Source organism: Oncorhynchus mykiss, chromosome 10 (genome assembly GCF_013265735.2).
Source record: "Oncorhynchus mykiss isolate Arlee chromosome 10, USDA_OmykA_1.1, whole genome shotgun sequence".
Lineage (NCBI taxonomy): Eukaryota > Metazoa > Chordata > Actinopteri > Salmoniformes > Salmonidae > Oncorhynchus > Oncorhynchus mykiss.
Genome location: NC_048574.1, coordinates 7,283,486 through 7,308,587, shown reverse-complemented (window position 1 = coordinate 7,308,587; position 25,102 = coordinate 7,283,486). Strand labels below are relative to the sequence as shown.

At 47.9% G+C, this 25,102-nt stretch overlaps 1 protein-coding gene across 3 annotated transcripts in view; it reads left to right on the top strand.

Annotated features, from left to right (window-relative positions):
• Positions 1 to 337: 337 nt before the first annotated feature.
• LOC110533297 (peripheral-type benzodiazepine receptor-associated protein 1) overlaps positions 338 to 25,102 on the top strand; it is a 227,660-nt gene continuing 202,895 nt past the window's right edge. For all 3 annotated transcript variants that reach the window (XM_036989598.1, XM_036989597.1, XM_036989599.1), the window contains exons 1-2: positions 338 to 867; positions 1,465 to 1,834. In XM_036989598.1, coding sequence (XP_036845493.1) covers positions 1,469 to 1,834 — 366 coding nt within the window. In that variant the 5' untranslated portion in view covers positions 338 to 867; positions 1,465 to 1,468. The remainder of the gene's footprint in view (positions 868 to 1,464; positions 1,835 to 25,102) is intronic.

The following is a 25,102-nucleotide window of genomic DNA, read 5'->3' as shown; positions in this document are numbered from 1 at the left end:
AGCCAGCCTCCCTTCATAGCAGTGTGTGTGTGTGTGTGTGTGTGTGTGTGTGTGTGTGTGTGTGTGCGTGCGCTCACAGTATGCCATCGCTCTGCCTTCCTCCAGCCAGCCTCCCTTCATAACAGTGTGTGTGTGTGTGTGTCTCCTCTTCAATCAATAGGCAACCAACATCATTCCAGCGTCATCTCCATGGAAACCAGCTTGAGCTGTTGTCGTGATTGGCCACCTCCCAGTGGCTTTGATGTGATAGGAGGATAGAATCCCTTTCTTCCCACCCCCTCCTCTCACGAACACACACACACACACACACACACACACACACACACACACACACAGTTTGTCTTCTTCCTTCACCTAAATGTTGTTATATGGGAAGCGGGGATTAGGCAGTTCATTGAGTCTCGTTGTGTGAGCAGTGATTTAGCAGCAGCATCAACGAGGTAGGCAGGCAGGCAGGCACAGCTGGAGACCACATGCATGTCAGCGGAGAGAGAGGGAGAGACTGTCTCGTCTGCTCTTGTATGCCGTACAGCGGCAGTGCTTCTTCTGTACTGTATTTGTCACAGAGAGGCAGAGTCAAGCTCCTCGTCTAAGCAACGGATGGCGATGGACTGCTGATTTACCAGCCCTCTTCCTTTCCTGTTACCGTTGGTGGATAAGCGACAACGACAGATCCATCCCTCTGTGGAGGACGGAGGAGTGGGGAGGCAGGAAGACGATGCAGTCTCACTCAGTCAGCCAATAGCAAGTAGGACTCTGGAATCTGCACACTTCAGTGTTCTGTACCGATCACGGGCTGTAAAATGCCTGATCACTACCGGATCATTTCTATGGAAAAGGGGCTTCGTTTGTTTGGAGTCTGTGCATGTAAGTACCATAAGAAGTGTATGTCGTGAACACAAAATATCCCACAGGAAGTGCAACTTTTTTGTTGTGGAAGACGTCAGTGAGGCTATTTTTTTTTTCAGTCCTTCTAAAAGTTGTCATTTTTAAAGGAGTAGCTCTCTGGGGTTTTATCTTGAGCTGGTTTTGTCCTGTGTAATGACGCTCCCTTGTTGTAATGAATATTTTATTAAAGGAACAAAACAGGGCAGTACCAGCTTGTGCTATTCCTGTCACTGTTAAATCGACATCTTAGGGGTCAGAATAGCTACTGTAAGAAACTGTATTCTGTTACTGATAAGCCTGGTAATTACATCTTAAATTCAGCCCAGCTTACTGATTCTATCGCTTTGGTGTCAGATACTTAACCTCAGCCCAGACCAAATTACTACCCATACCCCCCCCCCCCCCCCCACTCTCCCTGAAGAGAGAGAGAGGGGGGGGGGGGGGGGGGCGGGAGGCTGTGGAAAATAAGGGCAGAGAAAGAAGAAGTGGGTGTCAGGGTGACATTTTTTTTCTCTCTCTTTTGAAGTCAACTCAGTGGCGACTGATCTGTGGTAATTTCGACCCCCTCTATCACAGACTGATGTATGACCTGTGCACCAGGCCCGAGCAGCCACCGGAACCCGAACCGGAGCAGCCACCGGAACCCGAACCGGAGCAGCCACCGGAACCCGAACCGGAGCAGCCTGTGTCTACAGCGGATACAGAGGATATGGAAGGGAGATGCCGTGGAGAGGCTGAGGCCCCAGGACAGCAGAACCGAATACAGCAGGACAGGGATACTAACACAGAGGAGCATGGTAATACTATTACTACTACCAATGGGGACTCAATGGACAAGGCAAATCTAGACACTACCTCTACCACTGTTACTACCCCTGTGACACCCAAGAGGCACAACTCACTTTACAAGGACCTCAACGACTGCGAGGTGGGAGGGTTTCGCAAGGTAAGTCCTGGAATAAAGGATGTTGTGGACACTGGACCTGTAGGACACTGGACCTGTAGGACACCTTAGAACACGGAGATACCGCTGCAAAGTAATGGCTGTAACATGCTTGGATGGTCTGTCATTTACATTGAACTGCAAGTCTGATTGCTAGTCTGACGCAGGTTGCCTGCCGTTTTTAAATGGGCCAGTTGTCTCGGAGCTCTGTGCATAGGACATTACAAAAGTATACTGGTAGTTAAGCCTGTACGTTTCAATGGACTTCCCATCTGATCCTGCTTGAGTTCCAGTCTGTCAGACAGTATTATGCAGGTTGGCTGTAGTTTTGTCCTGCTGTTTTATGTGAGTCAGTGCTGTTGCAGGCAGCTCTGTTAAGCTCGTCTGTCAATGAATGAAATGACACTGGTGCTAGTGTGGTTTGATGTGGGTCAGTACTGGTGTGGTTTGATATGGGTCAGTACTGGTGTGGTTTGATATGGGTCAGTACTGGTGTGGTTTGATATGGGTCAGTACTGGTGCTGGTGTGGTTTGATGTGGGCCAGTACTGGTGTGGTTTGATATGGGTCAGTACTGGTGTGGTTTGATGTGGGTCAGTACTGGTGTGGTTTGATATGGGTCAGTACTGGTGCTGGTGTGGTTTGATGTGGGCCAGTACTGGTGTGGTTTGATGTGGGTCAGTACTGGTACTGGTGTGGTTTGATGTGGGTCAGTACTGGTACTGGTGTGGTTTGATGTGGGTCAGTACTGGTACTGGTGTGGTTTGATGTGGGCCAGTACTGGTGTGGTTTGATGTGGGTCAGTACTGGTACTGGTGTGGTTTGATGTGGGTCAGTACTGGTACTGGTGTGGTTTGATGTGGGTCAGTTCTGGTACTGGTGTGGTTTGATGTGGGCCAATACTGGTGTGGTTTGATGTGGGCCAGTACTGGTGTGGTTTGATGTGGGTCAGTACTGGTACTGGTGTGGTTTGATGTGGGCCAGTACTGGTGTGGTTTGATGTGGGCCAGTACTGGTGCTGGTGTGGTTTGATGTGGGTCAGTACTGGTGTGGTTTGATGTGGGTCAGTACTGGTACTGGTGTGGTTTGATGTGGGTCAATACTGGTACTGGTGTGGTTTGATGTGGGTCAGTACTGGTACTGGTGTGGTTTGATGTGGGTCAATACTGGTACTGGTGTGGTTTGATGTGGGCCAGTACTGGTGTGGTTTGATGTGGGTCAGTACTGGTACTGGTGTGGTTTGATGTGGGCCAGTACTGGTACTGGTGTGGTTTGATGTGGGTCAGTACTCGTGTAGTTTGATGTGATCAAGTACTGGTGTGGTTTGATGTGGGTCAGTACTGGTACTAGTGTGGTTTGATGGGGTCAGTACTGGTACTGGTGTGGTTTGATGTGGGTCAGTACTGGTACTGGTGTGGTTTGATGTGGGCCAGTACTGGTATGGTTTGATGTGGGTCAGTACTGGTACTGGTGTGGTTTGATGTGGGTCAGTACTCGTGTGGTTTGATGTGGTCAAGTACTGGTGTGGTTTGATGTGGGTCAGTACTGGTACTAGTGTGGTTTGATGGGGTCAGTACTGGTACTGGTGTGGTTTGATGTGGGTCAGTACTGGTACTGGTGTGGTTTGATGTGGGCCAGTACTGGTGTAACAGTATAACGTTCCCTCGCCCATACCCGGGCGCGAACCAGGGACCCTCTGCACACATTAACAACAGTCACCCTCGAAGCATCGTTACCCATCGCTCCACAAAAGCCGCGGCCCTTGCAGAGCAAAGGGGAACTACTACTTCAAGGTCTCGGAGCGAGTGACGTCACCGATTGAAACGCTATTTAGCGCGCACCACCGCTAACTAAGCTAGCCGTTTCACATCCATTACACTGGTACTGGTGTGGTTTGATGTGGGTCAGTACTGGTACTGGTGTGGTTTGATGTGGGTCAGTACTGGTACTGGTGTGGTTTGATGTGGGTCAGTACTGGTACTGGTGTGGTTTGATGTGGGCCAGTACTGGTGTGGTTTGATGTGGGTCAGTACTGGTGTGGTTTGATGTGGGTCAGTACTGGTGTGGTTTGATGTGGGTCAGTACTGGTGTGGTTTGATGTGGGTCAGTACTGGTACTGGTGTGGTTTGATGTGGGTCAGTACTGGTACTGGTGTGGTTTGATGTGGGTCAGTACTGGTACTGGTGTGGTTTGATGTGGGTCAGTACTGGTACTGGTGTGGTTTGATGTGGGCCAATACTGGTGTGGTTTGATGTGGGCCAGTACTGGTGTGGTTTGATGTGGGTCAGTACTGGTACTGGTGTGGTTTGATGTGGGCCAGTACTGGTGTGGTTTGATGTGGGCCAGTACTGGTGCTGGTGTGGTTTGATGTGGGCCAGTACTGGTGTGGTTTGATGTGGGTCAGTACTGGTACTGGTGTGGTTTGATGTGGGTCAATACTGGTACTGGTGTGGTTTGATGTGGGTCAGTACTGGTACTGGTGTGGTTTGATGTGGGCCAGTACTGGTGTGGTTTGATGTGGGTCAGTACTGGTACTGGTGTGGTTTGATGTGGGCCAGTACTGGTACTGGTGTGGTTTGATGTGGGTCAGTACTCGTGTGGTTTTATGTGGTCAAGTACTGGTGTGGTTTGATGTGGGTCAGTACTGGTACTAGTGTGGTTTGATGGGGTCAGTACTGGTACTGGTGTGGTTTGATGTGGGTCAGTACTGGTACTGGTGTGGTTTGATGTGGGCCAGTACTGGTGTGGTTTGATGTGGGTCAGTACTGGTACTGGTGTGGTTTGATGTGGGTCAGTACTCGTGTGGTATGATGTGGTCAAGTACTGGTGTGGTTTGATGTGGGTCAGTACTGGTACTAGTGTGGTTTGATGGGGTCAGTACTGGTACTGGTGTGGTTTGATGTGGGTCAGTACTGGTACTGGTGTGGTTTGATGTGGGCCAGTACTGGTGTAACAGTATAACGTTCCCTCGCCCATACCCGGGCGCGAACCAGGGACCCTCTGCACACATTAACAACAGTCACCCTCGAAGCATCGTTACCCATCGCTCCACAAAAGCCGCGGCCCTTGCAGAGCAAAGGGGAACTACTACTTCAAGGTCTCAGAGCGAGTGACGTCACCGATTGAAACGCTATTTAGCGCGCACCACCGCTAACTAAGCTAGCCGTTTCACATCCATTACACTGGTACTGGTGTGGTTTGATGTGGGCCAGTACTGGTACTGGTGTGGTTTGATGTGGGTCAATACTGGTGTGGTTTGATGTGGGTCAGTACTGGTGTGGTTTGATGTGGGTCAGTACTGGTTTGGTTTGATGTGGGTCAATACTGGTGTGGTTTGATGTGGGTCAGTACTGGTTTGGTTTGATGTGGGTCAGTACTGGTGTGGTTTGATGTGGGTCAGTACTGGTTTGGTTTGATGTGGGTCAGTACTGGTTTGGTTTGATGTGGGTCAGTACTGGTGTGGTTTGATGTGGGTCAGTACTGGTGTGGTTTGATGTGGGTCAGTACTGGTGTGGTTTGATGTGGGTCAGTACTGGTACTGGTTTGGTTTGATGTGGGTCAGTACTGGTACTGGTTTGGTTTGATGTGGGTCAGTACTGGTGTGGTTTGATGTGGGCCAGTACTGGTGTGGTTTGATGTGGATCAGTACTGGAGTGATATGGTTTTTATGTGGGTCAGTACTGGGTCAGTGCTGGGTCAGTGCTGGGTCAGTGCTGCAGCATAACATACCACCCTGTGACGTGAACACTGTTTCTATAGCAGTTATTATATTTAGCATGAGAGTTGACCTCAACCCACATTTCACACCACTGCAGAGCCTAAAGTGGGACATCATAGGATCCACTTAATGGACTTTCATTGAAAATCAATATGGGAAGTTGGGAACCTACAGGATCCCTCATGTGATTGGTCTCTACTCACACCTTCACTGTGTTTTACCTGGTAGGATGAGGGACTTAATGGTGACAAAGTGAGTTGAGTTACCTGGTAGGATGAGGGACTTAATGGTGACAAAGTGAGTTGAGTGACCTGGTAGGATAAACAAGAACAGAGGGATATTTCTATTTTTTCACACACACACACACACACACACACACACACACAAATCAAATTTATTTATATAGCCCTTCGTACATCAGCTGATATCTCAAAGTGCTGTACAGTCAGTGTTTGTACTATTTGTTATCAATGATTTAATCTGTGCGTGTCACGTTTTGGCGTCCCTCAATATCTGATGTGTTCTACTAATAACTTTTCAAATAAGGAGCTAATTTGTATTGGATTTGAGGGTTGGCAGCAGCTGCTAAAACACATGAGAGGAAATTATTATCAGTAAATATCTGTTTTTCTTCAATATAGGAATGAATTACTGATAGTGTTTTAATTGAACTAACCATACTAGAAGGAAATGACATAGATTTGTATATGTGGAGAGATTTATTGGGTATCTTACAGCAAAACAAAGCTTCCTGATTACAACAGCCTCAGTCACCACCACAGGGAATGAACTGGGGTACCATGAACCAGATAGACAGTGACGGATGTATAACCCTGACCTGAGAGAGAGGGATGGAGCCACGGAGATGGAGAGATTGAAGGACAAAGAGGGAAGGAGGGTTGGATGGGAGGCAGAAAGGAAGGGAGAAAGTAATGGAGGCAGAGAGGGAATGAAGGAGGGATGGAGGCAGGGAAGGAGAACTGGACAGAGGCTCGGAGATAGGGAATGAGGGATAGAGGAAGAGATAGCAAGGGAATGAGGGATAGAGGCAATGCAGGATAGAGGAAGAAAGGGAGAGAATGAGGGATAGAGGAAGAGATAGTGAGGGAATGAATTAGAGCTAGAGGAAGAGAGAGGGAATGAGGGAGGGAATGGGGAAGAGATAGGGAATGAAGAATAGAGGAAGAGATAGCGACGGATTGAGGGATAGAGGGAATGAGGGATAGAAGAAGAAAGGGAGAGAATGAGGGATAGAGGAAGAGATGGCGAGGGAATGAATGAGGCATAGAGGAAGAGATGGGGAGGGAGGGATAGAGAAAGAGATAGGGAGGGAATGAAGAGCAGAGGTAGAGTGAGGGTTGAGTAATTTGTCTGCCATGGGAGTCCCCTGAGATGAATAGGAGACTAGCTGTGTGCAGCACGACATGCCCCTACCCTATGACCCCAACTATGACCACTCTCCCCTCCCTCCCAAATATCTGTTGAGCTGAACCATAGACAAGGAGCACTTATTCTCTCCGTAGGGGTTTGGATCACCCAGGGTTAGAATGAAACACTGCCTAGCTGTTGGCCTCTGATGGTGCCTATCCTTCTCTGGATACAGAGGTGCTGGCCTCTGATGGTGCCTATCCTTCTCTGGATACGGAGGTGCTGGCCTCTGATGGTGCCTATCCTTCTCTGAATACGGCAATGCTGGCCTCTGATGGTGCCTCTGGATACGTAGGTGCTGGCCTCTGATGGTGCCTATCCTTCTCTGGATACGGAGGTGCTGGCCTCTGATGGTGCCTATCCTTCTCTGGATACGGAGGTGCTGGCCTCTGATGGTGCCTATCCTTCTCTGGATACGGAGGTGCTGGCCTCTGATGGTGCCTATCCTTCTCTGAATACGGCAATGCTGGCCTCTGATGGTGCCTATCCTTCTCTGGATACGGAGGTGCTGGCCTCTGACGGTGCCTATCCTTCTCAATACCAGCTGAACAAGTCTTGTTCATCTGAGGGGGGGGGGGGGTCTCTGTCTTCAAGATGGGAGTGGGGGTGGGCCCTGAGTACTGTTCAGCTGGGAGGGTCTGTCTTCAAGATGGGAGGGGGGTGGGCCCTGAGTATTGTTCAGCTGGAAGGGTCTGTCTTCAAGATGGGAGGGGGGTGGGCCCTGAGTATTGTTCAGCTGGAAGGGTCTGTCTTCAAGATGGGAGGGGGGTGGGCCCTGAGTACTGTTCAGCTGGGAGGGTCTGTCTTCAAGATGGGAGGGGGGTGGGCCCTGAGTATTGTTCAGCTGGAAGGGTCTGTCTTCAAGATGGGAGGGGGGTGGGCCCTGAGTATTGTTCAGCTGGAAGGGTCTGTCTTCAAGATGGGAGGGGGGGTGGGCCCTGAGTATTGTTCAGCTGGAAGGGTCTGTCTTCAAGATGGGAGGGGGGTGGGCCCTGAGTATTGTTCAGCTGGAAGGGTCTGTCTTCAAGATGGGAGGGGGGGTGGGCCCTGAGTATTGTTCAGCTGGAAGGGTCTGTCTTCAAGATGGGAGGGGGGGTGGGCCCTGAGTATTGTTCAGCTGGAAGGGTCTGTCTTCAAGATGGGAGGGGGGGTGGGCCCTGAGTATTGTTCAGCTGGAAGGGTCTGTCTTCAAGATGGGAGGGGGGGTGGGCCCTGAGTATTGTTCAGCTGGAAGGGTCTTCAAGATGGGAGGGGGGGTGGGCCCTGAGTATTGTTCAGCTGGAAGGGTCTTCAAGATGGGAGGGGGGGTGGGCCCTGAGTATTGTTCAGCTGGAAGGGTCTTCAAGATGGGAGGGGGGGTGGGCCCTGAGTATTGTTCAGCTGGAAGGGTCTCTGTCTTCAATATGACAATTTATTCTCTAGTTACATGCGGTGCAGAGCGGGCAGCCGTGTGTGTGTCTTTTTTCCTCTTCACCATTTCCAGTCGTGTGTGTGTGTGCACGCGTGTGTGTGTGTGTGTGTGTGTGTGTGTGCACGCGTGTGTGTGTGTGTGTGTGTGTGTGTGTGTGTGTGTGTGTGTGTGTGTGTGTGTGTGTGTGTGTGTGTGTGTGTGCGTGCTCCCACAGCATGGTGTGTTAATGAATAGCCCAGCGTGGGGCTCAGTGTTCCAGCGGTTAGACATTAGTCTGGCCTGTGTAGACTGATTGAACACAGCAGCCACTCAATGGACCTTCACCTGATCCCAGATGAAACAGGAGATTAATGGGAGGGGAAGACATTAATGGAGGGGGCGGGGGGGATTTAATAGAGGGGGGTTGAAAAGGGACATTAATGGAGGGGGCGGGGGGGGATTTAATAGAGGGGGGTGAAAAGGGACATTAATGGAGGGGGTGGGGGGGGATTTAATAGAGGGGGGTGAAAAGGGACATTAATGGAGGGGGCGGGGTGGGATTTAATGGAGGGGGGTGAAAAGGGACATTAATGGAGGGGGCGGGGGGGGATTTAATAGAGGGGGGTTGAAAAGGGACATTAATGGAGGGGGCGGGGGGGGATTTAATGGAGGGGGGTGAAAAGGGACATTAATGGAGGGGGCGGGGGGGGATTTAATAGAGGGGGGGTGAAAGGGAACATTAATGGAGGAGGAGGGGGGATTTAATAGAGGGGGGTGAAAAGGGACATTAATGGCGGGGGTGGAAAGGGACATTAATTGGCTGGGGGAGGGGTGAAAAGGGACATTATAGTCCCCAACCCCAAACTTCCCATAATAGCAGCTTATTATTCAGGAGGAGTGAGGAGAGAAGGAAGGAGTCTATTGTGTGAGGTGATGTTGATGAGGAGAAGGAAGGAGTCTATTGTGTGAGGTGATGTTGATGAGGAGAAGGAAGGAGTCTATTGTGTGAGGTGATGTTGATGAGGAGAAGGAAGGAGTCTATTGTGTGAGGTGATGTTGATGAGGAGAAGGAAGGAGTCTATTGTGTGAGGTGATGTTGATGAGGAGAAGGAAGGAGTCTATTGTGTGAGGTGATGTTGATGAGGAGAAGGAAGGAGTCTATTGTGTGAGGTGATGTTGATGAGGAGAAGGAAGGAGTCTATTGTGTGAGGTGATGTTGATGAGGAGAAGGAAGGAGTCTATTGTGTGAGCAGATGTTGATGAGGAGAAGGAAGGAGTCTATTGTGTGAGGTGATGTTGATGAGGAGAAGGAAGGAGTCTATTGTGTGAGCAGATGTTGATGAGGAGAAGGAAGGAGTCTATTGTGTGAGGTGATGTTGATGAGGAGAAGGAAGGAGTCTATTGTGTGAGGTGATTTTGATGAGGAGAAGGAAGGAGTCTATTGTGTGAGGTGATTTTGATGAGGAGAAGGAATGAGTCTATTGTGTGAGGTGATGTTGATGAGGAGAAGGAAGGAGTCTATTGTGTGAGGTGATGTTGATGAGGAGAAGGAAGGAAGGAGTCTATTGTGTGAGGTGATGTTGATGAGGAGAAGGAAGGGGTCTATTGTGTGAGCAGATGTTGATGAGGAGAAGGATCTCTATGATAAACCTCTATTCTCTGAGTGATGACTCAGGGGTTCTCTTTCTATCTATATCTCACTTTCTCTATTTCTTTGTCTATCTATTGCTCTCCTCGCTCTCTCTTTCTTTGTCTCTACCACTCACACTCCCTCTCTCTCTCTTTCTTTTTTTGTCTCTATCACTCTCTCCCTCTTTCTTTCTTTGTCTCTATCACTCTCTCTCTTTGTCTCTATCACTCTCTCTCTCTTTCTTTCTTTGTCTCTATCACTCTCTCTCTCTCTTTGTCTCTATCACTCTCTCTCTCTTTCTTTCTTTGTCTCTATCACTCTCTCTCTCTCTCTTTCTTTATCTCTCTCTCTCCCTCTCTCTCTCCCTCGCTCCCCCCCCCCCCCCTTAAATCTTTCTAGTTAATCTGTCATTCCCACCATCTCAGCCTTCAGCTCTGCCTGGGGGCCTCTCCCAGCCACTGTCTACAGCGCTAACAGCTGGCTGCTTTGTGATGTATTTATGAGCACGGCAGGGTGTTCTATTCCAGTTTTTCAATGTTGCTTAGATTCTTCTGATGTGGATGTTCCATGCTTTTTCAATGACCCTTTTTATGCATAGCCTGTGTGCATGGATTCTTACTCCATTGTTAATACTGGGGTTATCTATGATGTCTCTGTTGAACACAGATTCCCTTCCCTGTAGAATACACCAAGCCTCCAGAGAAATGTATGTGTTATGTCAATATGCTCCATCGTTTTTATTACTTCTAGGCTATTTATTTTTCTCCAACATGTGCGTCTCGTCTGATAGTGTATATATATATATTTTTTTTTTAAATGGCCGTTACTCATTGACCTAATTACGTTGTGAAAGTGTTCTGTTCGGCTGTGCATTTAGGATTTTACTAGCTTCGTTTTTTAAAAGCCAGCTAAAATGTGTCTCTGTCCTGTCTGCTTCAAAAGCGGTGTAGTAACCTATTGCCTCAGTGCCACGCTGCTGCAGGGCACCATTCATGATTCACAGTCTCGCTGCAGCCGGTGTATGGGACAATAAAACATCTCTCTCTCCTCACTCCTGAATCCCAGTTTGTTTTTTTGTTTTTTACATAGCCAGATGCTAGGCCTAGCCTAACGCCTGTCTGCGTTTGTGTTTTGTACTGTATCCTGGCTGATTATAATCTCATAGGGGGGGATGAAGTCATGGTTTATAGCCATAGTAAAGATTTACAATCCCCAGAGGACTACAATTTAACATTGGCTCGTAGGCTGAAAGTTCAAAATTGGCAATAAACTTATCTTTCCTCAGGGCCTTGGTTGAGACAGGGATGCAGCTCGAACATTCTGCAGCACCCAGCCTCACACTACTGGACTCTGAAATCAAATGTCTACAGTCGGCAGATGATCTGGTGCTTCTGTCCCCAACCAAGGAAGGCCAACAGCAGCACCTAACCTACTGGACTCTGAAATCAAACGTCTACAGTCGGCAGATGATCTGGTGCTTCTGTCCCCAACCAAGGAAGGCCTACAGCAGCACCTACCCTACTGGACTCTGAAATCAAACGTCTACAGTCGGCAGATGATCTGGTGCTTCTGTCCCCAACCAAGGAAGGCCAACAGCAGCACCTACCCTACTGGACTCTGAAATCAAATGTCTACAGTCGGCAGATGATCTGGTGCTTCTGTCCCCAACCAAGGAAGGCCAACAGCAGCACCTACCCTACTGGACTCTGAAATCAAACGTCTACAGTCGGCAGATGATCTGGTGCTTCTGTCCCCAACCAAGGAAGGCCAACAGCAGCACCTACCCTACTGGACTCTGAAATCAAATGTCTACAGTCGGCAGATGATCTGGTGCTTCTGTCCCCAACCAAGGAAGGCCTACAGCAGCACCTACCCTACTGGACTCTGAAATCAAACGTCTACAGTCGGCAGATGATCTGGTGCTTCTGTCCCCAACCAAGGAAGGCCAACAGCAGCACCTACCCTACTGGACTCTGAAATCAAATGTCTACAGTCGGCAGATGATCTGGTGCTTCTGTCCCCAACCAAGGAAGGCCAACAGCAGCACCTACCCTACTGGACTCTGAAATCAAACGTCTACAGTCGGCAGATGATCTGGTGCTTCTGTCCCCAACCAAGGAAGGCCAACAGCAGCACCTACCCTACTGGACTCTGAAATCAAATGTCTACAGTCGGCAGATGATCTGGTGCTTCTGTCCCCAACCAAGGAGGGCCTACAGCAGCACCTACCCTACTGGACTCTGAAATCAAACGTCTACAGTCGGCAGATGATCCGGTGCTTCTGTCCCCAACCAAGGAAGGCCAACAGCAGCACCTACCCTACTGGACTCTGAAATCAAATGTCTACAGTCGGCAGATGATCTGGTGCTTCTGTCCCCAACCAAGGAGGGCCAACAGCAGCACCTACCCTACTGGACTCTGAAATCAAACGTCTACAGTCGGCAGATGATCTGGTGCTTCTGTCCCCAACCAAGGAAGGCCAACAGCAGCACCTACCCTACTGGACTCTGAAATCAAACGTCTACAGTCGGCAGATGATCTGGTGCTTCTGTCCCCAACCAAGGAAGGCCAACAGCAGCACCTACCCTACTGGACTCTGAAATCAAACGTCTACAGTCGGCAGATGATCTGGTGCTTCTGTCCCCAACCAAGGAGGGCCTACAGCAGCACCTACCCTACTGGACTCTGAAATCAAACGTCTACAGTCGGCAGATGATCTGGTGCTTCTGTCCCCAACCAAGGAGGGCCTACAGCAGCACCTACCCTACTGGACTCTGAAATCAAACGTCTACAGTAGGCAGATGATCTGGTGCTTCTGTTCCCAACCAAGGAGGGCCTACAGCAGCACCTACCCTACTGGACTCTGAAATCAAACGTCTACAGTCGGCAGATGATCTGGTGCTTCTGTCCCCAACCAAGGAAGGCCAACAGCAGCACCTACCCTACTGGACTCTGAAATCAAATGTCTACAGTCGGCAGATGATCTGGTGCTTCTGTCCCCAACCAAGGAGGGCCAACAGCAGCACCTACCCTACTGGACTCTGAAATCAAACGTCTACAGTCGGCAGATGATCTGGTGCTTCTGTCCCCAACCAAGGAGGGCCAACAGCAGCACCTACCCTACTGGACTCTGAAATCAAACGTCTACAGTCGGCAGATGATCTGGTGCTTCTGTCCCCAACCAAGGAAGGCCAACAGCAGCACCTACCCTACTGGACTCTGAAATCAAACGTCTACAGTCGGCAGATGATCTGGTGCTTCTGTCCCCAACCAAGGAGGGCCAACAGCAGCACCTACCCTACTGGACTCTGAAATTAAACGTCTACAGTCGGCAGATGATCTGGTGCTTCTGTCCCCAACCAAGGAGGGCCAACAGCAGCACCTACCCTACTGGACTCTGAAATTAAACGTCTACAGTCGACAGATGATCTGGTGCTTCTGTCCCCAACCAAGGAAGGCCAACAGCAGCACCTACCCTACTGGACTCTGAAATTAAACGTCTACAGTCGACAGATGATCTGGTGCTTCTGTCCCCAACCAAGGAAGGCCTACAGCAGCACCTACCCTACTGGACTCTGAAATCAAACGTCTACAGTCGGCAGATGATCTGGTGCTTCTGTCCCCAACCAAGGAAGGCCTACAGCAGCACCTACCCTACTGGACTCTGAAATCAAACGTCTACAGTCGGCAGATGATCTGGTGCTTCTGTCCCCAACCAAGGAAGGCCAACAGCAGCACCTACCCTACTGGACTCTGAAATCAAATGTCTACAGTCGGCAGATGATCTGGTGCTTCTGTCCCCAACCAAGGAAGGCCAACAGCAGCACCTACCCTACTGGACTCTGAAATCAAACGTCTACAGTCGGCAGATGATCTGGTGCTTCTGTCCCCAACCAAGGAAGGCCAACAGCAGCACCTACCCTACTGGACTCTGAAATCAAATGTCTACAGTCGGCAGATGATCTGGTGCTTCTGTCCCCAACCAAGGAGGGCCTACAGCAGCACCTACCCTACTGGACTCTGAAATCAAACGTCTACAGTCGGCAGATGATCCGGTGCTTCTGTCCCCAACCAAGGAAGGCCAACAGCAGCACCTACCCTACTGGACTCTGAAATCAAATGTCTACAGTCGGCAGATGATCTGGTGCTTCTGTCCCCAACCAAGGAGGGCCAACAGCAGCACCTACCCTACTGGACTCTGAAATCAAACGTCTACAGTCAGCAGATGATCTGGTGCTTCTGTCCCCAACCAAGGAAGGCCAACAGCAGCACCTACCCTACTGGACTCTGAAATCAAACGTCTACAGTCGGCAGATGATCTGGTGCTTCTGTCCCCAACCAAGGAAGGCCAACAGCAGCACCTACCCTACTGGACTCTGAAATCAAACGTCTACAGTCGACAGATGATCTGGTGCTTCTGTCCCCAACCAAGGAGGGCCAACAGCAGCACCTACCCTACTGGACTCTGAAATTAAACGTCTACAGTCGGCAGATGATCTGGTGCTTCTGTCCCCAACCAAGGAGGGCCTACAGCAGCACCTACCCTACTGGACTCTGAAATCAAACGTCTACAGTCGGCAGATGATCTGGTGCTTCTGTCCCCAACCAAGGAGGGCCTACAGCAGCACCTACCCTACTGGACTCTGAAATCAAACTTCTACAGTAGGCAGATGATCTGGTGCTTCTGTTCCCAACCAAGGAGGGCCTACAGCAGCACCTACCCTACTGGACTCTGAAATCAAACGTCTACAGTCGGCAGATGATCTGGTGCTTCTGTCCCCAACCAAGGAAGGCCAACAGCAGCACCTACCCTACTGGACTCTGAAATCAAATGTCTACAGTCGGCAGATGATCTGGTGCTTCTGTCCCCAACCAAGGAGGGCCAACAGCAGCACCTACCCTACTGGACTCTGAAATCAAACGTCTACAGTCGGCAGATGATCTGGTGCTTCTGTCCCCAACCAAGGAAGGCCAACAGCAGCACCTACCCTACTGGACTCTGAAATCAAACGTCTACAGTCGGCAGATGATCTGGTGCTTCTGTCCCCAACCAAGGAAGGCCAACAGCAGCACCTACCCTACTGGACTCTGAAATCAAACGTCTACAGTCGGCAGATGATCTGGTGCTTCTGTCCCCAACCAAGGAGGGCCAACAGCAGCACCTACCCTACTGGACTCTGAAATTAAACGTCTACAGTCGGCAGATGATCTGGTGCTTCTGTCCCCAACCAAGGAGGGCCTACAGCAGCACCTACCCTACTGGACTCTGAAATCAAACGTCTACAGTCGGCAGATGATCTGGTGCTTCTGTCCCCAACCAAGGAGGGCCTACAGCAGCACCTACCCTACTGGACTCTGAAATCAAACGTCTACAGTAGGCAGATGATCTGGTGCTTCTGTTCCCAACCAAGGAGGGCCTACAGCAGCACCTACCCTACTGGACTCTGAAATCAAACGTCTACAGTCGGCAGATGATCTGGTGCTTCTGTCCCCAACCAAGGAGGGCCTACAGCAGCACCTACCCTACTGGACTCTGAAATCAAACGTCTACAGTCGGCAGATGATCTGGTGCTTCTGTCCCCAACCAAGGAGGGCCTACAGCAGCACCTACCCTACTGGACTCTGAAATCAAACGTCTACAGTCGGCAGATGATCTGGTGCTTCTGTCCCCAACCAAGGAAGGCCTACAGCAGCACCTAGATCTTTCCTCACAGATTGAATTAGATTTTTATTAGGATCGCAATTAGACAAAGTTAATGACGACAGCTGGTCGTTATTGGGGTTCTGACGCTTAACGAAAAAAGACAAAAGACTTGACAATTTACGTACGTTTAAATACATTGACACGGCGTGTGTTTATCAGTTCCACGTACATGTGAGTTTATACACACAACAAGTGGGTCACACGGGGGAGTAGACAGAACCCTTCCCCTTTGTCCACATTTTCTTTTGTTACAGCCTTATTCTAAAATGGATTAAATAATTGTTTTCCCTCTTCAATCTACACACAATACCCCATAACGATAAAGCGGAAACAGATTACTAGAAATGTTTGCAAATGTATTAAAATTAAAAACAGATATACGTTATTTACACACGTATTCAGACCTTTTGCAATGAGACACGAATTTGAGCTCGGGTTGCATCCTGTTTCCATTATTCATCCTTGAGATATTTCAACAACTTGATTGGAGTCCACCTGTGGTAAATTAAATTGATTGGACATGATTTGGAAAGGCACACACCTGTCTATAGAAGGTCCCACAGTTGGCAGTGCAAAAACTAAGTCATGAGGTCGAAGGAATTGTCCGTAGAGCTCGGAGACGGGATTGTGTCGCGGCACAGATCTGGGAAAGGGTACCAAAACATTTCTGCAGCATTGAAGGTCCCCCAAGAACACAGTGGCCTCCATCATTCTTAAATGGAAGAAGTTTGAAACCACCAAGACTCTTCCTAGAGCTGGCCGCCCGGCCAAACTGAGCATTTGGGGGAAGAGGGCCTTGTTCAGGGAGGTGACCAAGAACCCGATGGTCACTCTGACAGAGCTCCAGAGTTCCTCTGTGGAGATAGGAGAACCTTCCAGAAGAACGACCATCTGTGCAGCACTCCACCAATCAGGCCTTTATGGTAGAGTGACCAGACGGAACCACTCTTCAGTACAAAAGCTCGACAGCCCGCTTGGAGTTTGCCAAAAGGTACCGAAAGGACTCTGACCATGAGAAACAAGATTCTCTGGTCTGATGAAAACAAGATTGAACTCTTTGGCCTGAATGCCAAGCATCACTTCTGGAAGAAACCTGGCATCATCCCTACGGTGAAGCATGGTGGTGGCAGCATCACGTCTGGAAGAAACCTGGCATCATCCCTACGGTGAAGCAAGGTGGTGGCAGCATCACGTCTGGAAGAAACCTGGCACCATTCCTATGGTGAAGCATAGTGGTAGCAGCATCAATCGGTGGGGATGTTTTTCAGTGGCAGGGACTGGGAGATCGAGGGAAAGATGAAAGGACCAAAGTATAGAGAGATCCTTGATGAATATCTGGTCCAGAGCGCTCAGGACCTCAGACCGGGGCAACGGTTCACCTTCCAACAGGACAACAACCCTAAGCACACAGCCAAGACAATGCAGGAGAGGCTTCGAGACACGTCTCTGAGTGGCCCAGCCAGAGCCTGGAATTGAACCCGATCGAACATCTCTGGAGAGACCTGAAAATAGCTGTGTGGCAACGCACCCCATCTAACCTGATAGAGCTTGAGAGGATCTGCAGAGAAGAATGGGAGTAACTCCCCAAATACAGTTGTGACAAGTTTGTGGCTTCATACCCAAGAAGACTCAAGGCTGTAATCGCTGCCAAAGGTGCTTCAACAAAGTACTGAGTGAAGGGTCTGAATACTTATATTAATGTGATATTTCATTTTTGTGGGGGGGGGGGGGGGGCTGTTTTTGCTTTGTCATTACAGGATATTGTGTGTAGATTGAAAACCAATTCAATCCATTTTAGAATAAGGCTGTAATGTAACAAAATGTCAAGGGGTGTGAAAACTTTCCTAATGCACTGTATCTGTTATGTGAAATACTGCAGTGTGCCTTCACAGCAGCATCGTTTGAGGGGGGCGGATCAGTGTTTTTTTATGATAAGCCTTGAAGAGTAGCCTAGGTTGTGAGGGGGTTAACATGGTTAGGCTATGAGACTGTTTGATGAAACTCCTGAGGCAGACACTAAGGGATGGGACTATATGAGCCCCCCCCAGTGCTGTTTCCTGAGCCCCCCACCACACACACACACACACACACAACCCTCTCACACCCACTGTGTTCATCAAACAGAATCCATCTACCTCATATTCTGAAGAATAATCTCATGTTTCTTTAAATCGTGTCCTTCACATTCATTCCGCTTCCCTTTCCCACATTGGGTCACTGACTAAAGAGGCAATTGTTGGTGTCAGTCCTAGTGAGAGGTGGCAGTTTGTCTTTAGGTGTCTGCTAAGATGACAGAGAAGCAGTCCTTGGTGGGGTGTCTGGTAAGATGACAGAACAGCAGTCCTTGGTGGGGTATCTGCTAAGATGACAGAGCAGCAGTCCTTGATGGGGTATCTGGTAAGATGACAGAGCAGCAGTCCTTGATGGGGTGTCTGGTAAAGTGACAGAGCAGCAGTCCTTGATGGGGTGTCTGGTAAAGTGACAGAGCAGCAGTCCTTGGTGGGGTGTCTGGTAAGATGACAGAACAGCAGTCCTTGGTGGGGTGTCTGGAAAGATGACAAAACAGCAGTCCTTGGTGGGTTGTCTGGAAGATGACAGAACAGCAGTCCTTGGTGGGGTATCTGGTAAGATGACAGAACAGCAGTCCTTGGTAGGGTGTCTGGTAAGATGACAGAGCAGCAGTCCTTGGTAGGGTGTCTGGTAAGATGACAGAACAGCAGTCCTTGGTAGGGTGTCTGGTAAGATGACAGAACAGCAGTCCTTGGTAGGGTGTCTGGTAAGATGACAGAACAGCAGTCCTTGGTAGGGTGTCTGGTAAGATGACAGAACAGCAGTCCTTGGTGGGGTGTCTGGTAAGATGACAGAGCAGCAGTCCTTGATGGGGTATCTGGTAAGATGACAGAGCAGCAGTCCTTGATGGGGTATCTGGTAAGATGACAGAGCAGCAGTCCTTGATGGGGTGTCTGGTAAAGTGACAGAGCAGCAGTCCTTGGTGGGGTGTCTGGTAAGATGACAGAACAGCAGTCCTTGGTGGGGTGTCTGGAAAGATGACAAAACAGCAGTCCTTGGTGGGTTGTCTGGAAGATGACAGAACAGCAGTCCTTGGTGGGGTATCTGGTAAGATGACAGAACAGCAGTCCTTGGTTGGGTGTCTGGAAAGATGACAGAACAGCAGTCCTTGGTAGGGTGTCTGGAAAGATGACAGAACAGCAGTCCTTGGTGGGGTGTCTGGAAAGATGACAGAACAGCAGTCCTTGGTAGGGTGTCTGGAAAGATGACAGAACAGCAGTCCTTGATAGGGTGTCTGGAAAGATGACAGAACAGCAGTCCTTGGTGGGGTATCTGGTAAGATGACAGAACAGCAGACCTTGGTGGGGTATCTGGTAAGATGACAGAACAGCAGTCCTTGGTGATCTAAACTCACAGCACCTGTCTTGATGCCAAATGGCACTTCTACGTTTGAGCTCGCACCCCAGCTAGCAGAAGGTGTAATAAGCTAATTAAACAAATGGTAAGGTTATAAATCAATTAATCAATTAATCAATCAATCTATGGGTTGGGTTTTGGATTAGGATTTGATTTGATTGATAATAGTTAAGTCTGACACAATTAATTGTCTACTGTGGAGCAGCAAGCAACCAGAACCAGAGCCCTGGAAACAGAGCCAGTCAGAACCAGAGCCCTAGGAAGAGATCCAGTCAGAGCCAGAGCCCTACGAAGAGATCCAGTCAGAACCAGAGCCCTAGGAAGAGATCCAGCCAGAGCCCTACGAAGAGATCCAGTCAGAAACAGAGCCCTAGGAACAGAGCCAACCAGAGCCCTATGAACAGAGCCAGTCAGAACCAGAGCCCTGGAAACAGAGCCAGTCAGAACCAGAGCCCTACGAACAGAGCCAGTCAGAACCAGTGCCCTACGAACAGAGCCAGTCAGATCCAGAGCCCTAGAAACAGAGCCAGTCAGAATCAGAGCCCTAGGAAGAGAGCCAGTCAGAACCAGAGCTAGTCAGAACCAGAGCCCTAGAAACAGAGCCAGTCAGAATCAGAGCCCTAGGAAGAGAGCCAGTCAGAACCAGAGCCCTGGGAACAGGGCCAGTCAGAACCAGAGCCCTGGGAACAGAGCCAGTCAGATCCAGAGCCCTGGGAACAGAGCCAGTCAGAACCAGAGCCCTAGGAACAGAGTCAGGGAACCAGAGCCCTGGGAACAGAGCCAGTCAGAACCAGAGCCCTGGGAACAGAGCCAGTCAGAACCAGAGCTCTAGGGACAGAGCCAGTCAGAAACAGAGCCATGGGAACAGAGCCCTGGGAACAGAGCCAGTCAGAACCAGAGTCCTGGGAACAGAGCCAGTCAGAACCAGAGTCCTGGGAACAGAGCCAGTCAGAACCAGAGCCCTGGGAACAGAGCCAGTCAGAACCAGAGCCCTGGGAACAGAGCCAGTCAGAACCAGAGCCCTAGGAAGAGATCCAGTCAGAGCCAGAGCCCTACGAAGAGATCCAGTCAGAAACAGAGCCCTAGGAACAGAGCCAACCAGAGCCCTATGAACAGAGCCAGTCAGAATCAGAGCCCTGGAAACAGAGCCAGTCAGAACCAGAGCCCTAGGAACAGAGCCAGTCAGAACCAGTGCCCTGCGAACAGAGCTAGTCAGAACCAGAGCCCTAGAAACAGAGCCAGTCAGAATCAGAGCCCTAGGAAGAGAGCCAGTCAGAACCAGAGCTAGTCAGAACCAGAGCCCTAGAAACAGAGCCAGTCAGAATCAGAGCCCTAGGAAGAGAGCCAGTCAGAACCAGAGCCCTGGGAACAGGGCCAGTCAGAACCAGAGCCCTGGGAACAGTGCCAGTCAGATCCAGAGCCCTGGGAACAGAGCCAGTCAGAACCAGAGCCCTGGGAACAGAGTCAGGGAACCAGAGCCCTGGGAACAGAGTCAGGGAACCAGAGCCCTGGGAACAGAGTCAGGGAACCAGAGCCCTGGGAACAGAGCCAGTCAGAACCAGAGCCCTAGGGACAGAGCCAGTCAGAAACAGAGCCCTGGGAACAGAGCCCTGGGAACAGAGCCAGTCAGAACCAGAGTCCTGGGAACAGAGCCAGTCAGAACCAGAGCCCTGGGAACAGAGCCAGTCAGAACCAGAGCCCTGGGAACAGAGCCAGTCAGAACCAGAGCCCTAGGAAGAGATCCAGTCAGAGCCAGAGCCCTACGAAGAGATCCAGTCAGAACCAGAGCCCTAGGAAGAGATCCAGTCAGAGCCAGAGCCCTACGAAGAGATCCAGTCAGAAACAGAGCCCTAGGAACAGAGCCAACCAGAGCCCTATGAACAGAGCCAGTCAGAATCAGAGCCCTGGAAACAGAGCCAGTCAGAACCAGAGCCCTAGGAACAGAGCCAGTCAGAACCAGAGCCCTGCGAACAGAGCTAGTCAGAACCAGAGCCACTCAGAATCAGAGCCCTAGGAAGAGAGCCAGTCAGAACCAGAGCCCTGGGAACAGAGCCAGTCAGAACCAGAGCCCTGGGAACAGAGCCAGTCAGAACCAGAGCCCTGGGAACAGAGCCAGTCAGAACCAGAGCCCTAGGAAGAGATCCAGTCAGAGCCAGAGCCCTACGAAGAGATCCAGTCAGAACCAGAGCCCTAGGAAGAGATCCAGTCAGAGCCAGAGCCCTACGAAGAGATCCAGTCAGAAACAGAGCCCTAGGAACAGAGCCAACCAGAGCCCTATGAACAGAGCCAGTCAGAATCAGAGCCCTGGAAACAGAGCCAGTCAGAACCAGAGCCCTAGGAACAGAGCCAGTCAGAACCAGAGCCCTGCGAACAGAGCTAGTCAGAACCAGAGCCCTAGAAACAGAGCCAGTCAGAATCAGAGCCCTAGGAAGAGAGCCAGTCAGAACCAGAGCTAGTCAGAACCAGAGCCCTAGAAACAGAGCCAGTCAGAATCAGAGCCCTAGGAAGAGAGCCAGTCAGAACCAGAGCCCTGGGAACAGGGCCAGTCAGAACCAGAGCCCTGGGAACAGTGCCAGTCAGATCCAGAGCCCTGGGAACAGAGCCAGTCAGAACCAGAGCCCTGGGAACAGAGTCAGGGAACCAGAGCCCTGGGAACAGAGTCAGGGAACCAGAGCCCTGGGAACAGAGTCAGGGAACCAGAGCCCTGAGAACAGAGCCAGTCAGAACCAGAGCCCTAGGGACAGAGCCAGTCAGAAACAGAGCCCTGGGAACAGAGCCAGTCAGAACCAGAACCCTGGGATCAGAGCCAGTCAGAACCAGAGTCCTGGGAACAGAGCCAGTCAGAACCAGATTTCTGGGAACAGAGCCAGTCAGAACCAGAGCCCTGGGAACAGAGCCAGTCAGAACCAGAGCCCTGGGAACAGAGCCAGTCAGAACCAGAGCCCTAGGAACAGAGCCAGTCAGAACCAGAGCCCTGGGAACAGAGCCCTAGGAACAGAGCCAGTCAGAACCAGAGCCCTGGGAGCAGAGCCAGTCAGAACCAGAGCCCTGGGAACAGAGCTAGTCAGAACCAGAGCCCTGGGAACAGAGCCAGTCAGAACCAGAGCCCTGGGAACAGAGCCAGTCAGAACCAGAGCCAGTCAGAACCAAATTCCACTCTCCACTGGCTGGGTCCCACTGCTCCGTTTTCCATGTGAACACAATAAAACATGTTATCTGATTAAGCCTCCCTCCTCCCATCTGGGTTGTGATGCGTCAGTCACAGCTCAGGCCACGGGACTAATGAGTAGAGAGATCGATTCTGGATTGGCTCGGCAGCGTTTCAGTGGGCCTGTTCTATTGATCCATCTGACTCCCTCCCTAGTGCTCTCCTCTGTTGCTCACGTTGGCAGAAAAGTAGAAATTAAGTAGAACAGCTGAAATTGAACATAAAAGCTGCAATTGAATCGTAGAGTTAATTCAATTCTTGTCTGTTACTTTCTTTACATGGGTCGTGCCTTAAGCCAATTTCTTCCTCTAGGAATACAGTGACTATAGTGAATATAGTGACTATAGAGAATATAGTGACTATAGAGAATATAGTGACTATAGAGAATATAGTGACTAGAGAGAATATAGTGACTATAGAGAATATAGTGACTATAGAGAATATAGTGACTATAGAGAATATAGTGACTATAGAGAATATAGTGACTATAGAGAATATAGTGACTATAGAGAATATAGTGACTATAGAGAATATAGTGACTAGAGAGAATATAGTGACTATAGAGAATATAGTGACTATGGAGAATATAGAGAATGTAGTGACTATAGAGAATATATTGACTATAGAGAATATAGTGACTATAGAGAATATAGAGAATAGTGACTATAGAGAATATAGAAAATATAGTGACTATTGAGAATATAGTGAATATATAGAATATATAGAATATAGAGAATATAGAGAATGTATAGAATGTAGAGAAAAGAGAATACAGAGAATATAGAGAATATAGTGACTATAGAGAATATAGAGAATATAGTGACAATAGAGAATATAGTGACTATGGAGAATATAGTGACTATAGAGAATATAGTGACTATGGAGAATATAGTGACTATAGAGAATATAGTGACTATAGAGAATATAGTGACTATGGAGAATATAGTGACTATGGAGAATATAGTGACTATAGAGAATATATAGAATATAGAGAGAATATATAGAATATAGAGAATATATAGATAATATATTAAATATTAGAGAATACAGAGAATATAGAGAATATAGTGACTATAGAGAATATAGAGAATATAGTGACTATAGAGAATATAGTGACTATAGAGAATAGTGACTATGGAGAATATAGAGAATATAGTGACTATAGAGAATATAGTGACTATAGAGAATATAGTGACTATAGAGAATATAGAGAATATATAGAATATAGAGAGAATATATAGAATATGGAGAATATATAGATAATATATTAAATATTAGAGAATACAGAGAATATAGAGAATATAGTGACTATAGAGAATATAGAGAATATAGTGACTATAGAGAATATAGTGACTATAGAGAATATAGAGAGAATATATGGAATATAGAGAATATATAGATAATATATTAAATATTAGAGAATACAGAGAATATAGAGAATACAGAGAATATAGACAATATAGTGACTATAGAGAATATAGAGAATATAGTGACTATAGAGAATAGTGACTATAGAGAATATAGTGACTATAGAGAATATAGTGACTATAGAGAATATAGAGAATATAATGAAGATAGTGACTATAGAGAATATAGTGACTATAGAGAATATAGAGAATGTAGTGACTATAGAGAATATATTGACTATAGAGAATATAGTGACTATAGAGAATATAGTGACTATAGAGAATATAGAATATAGAGAATATATATAGAATATAGAGAATATATAGAATATAGAATATAGTGACTATAGAGAATATAGTGACTATAGAGAATATAGTGACCATAGAGAATATAGAGAATATATAGAATATAGAGAATATATAGAGAATATTTAGAATATAGAGAATATATAGAATATAGAGAATATAGTGACTATAGAGAATATAGAGAATACAGTGACTATAGAGAATATAGTGACTTTAGAGAATATAATGAAGATAGTGACTATAGAGAACATAGTGACCATAAAGAATAAAGTGGGTATAGAGAATATAGTGACTATAGAGAATATAGTGAATATAGTGACTATAGAGAATATAGTGAATATAGAGAATATAGTGACTATAGAGAATATAGTGACTATAGAGAATAAATTGAATATAGAGAATATAGTGAATATTGAGAATATAATGGATATAGAAAATATAGTGAATATAGAGAATATACTTTAGAGAATATAGAGAATATACTGTAGTGGATATAGAGAATATAGTGAATATAGAGACGATATGTAGAGAATATAGAGGATATACTGCAGTGAATATAGTGAATATACTTTAGAGCATATAGAGAATATAGTGACTATAGAGAATATAGAGAATACAGTGACTATAGAGAATATAGAGAATACAGTGACTATAGAGAATATATGTAGAGAATATAGAGAATATACTGCAGTTAATATAGGGCATATACTGTAGAGCATATATAGTGAATATAGTGACTATAGAGAATATAGTGAATATAGAGAATATAGTGACTATAGAGAATATAGTGAATATACTTTAGAGAATAAAGTGAGTATAGAGTATTTAGTTGATATAGTGTAGAGAATATTGTAAATATTGTGAATGTAGAGAATATAGTGACTATACTGTAGAGAACATAGTGAATATAGAGAATATAGTGACTATACTGTAGAGAACATAGTGAATATAGAGAATACAGAGAATATAGTGAATATACTGTAGAGAACATAGTGAATATAGAGAACATAGAGAATATAGTGACTATACTGTGGAGAATATAGTGAATATAGAAAA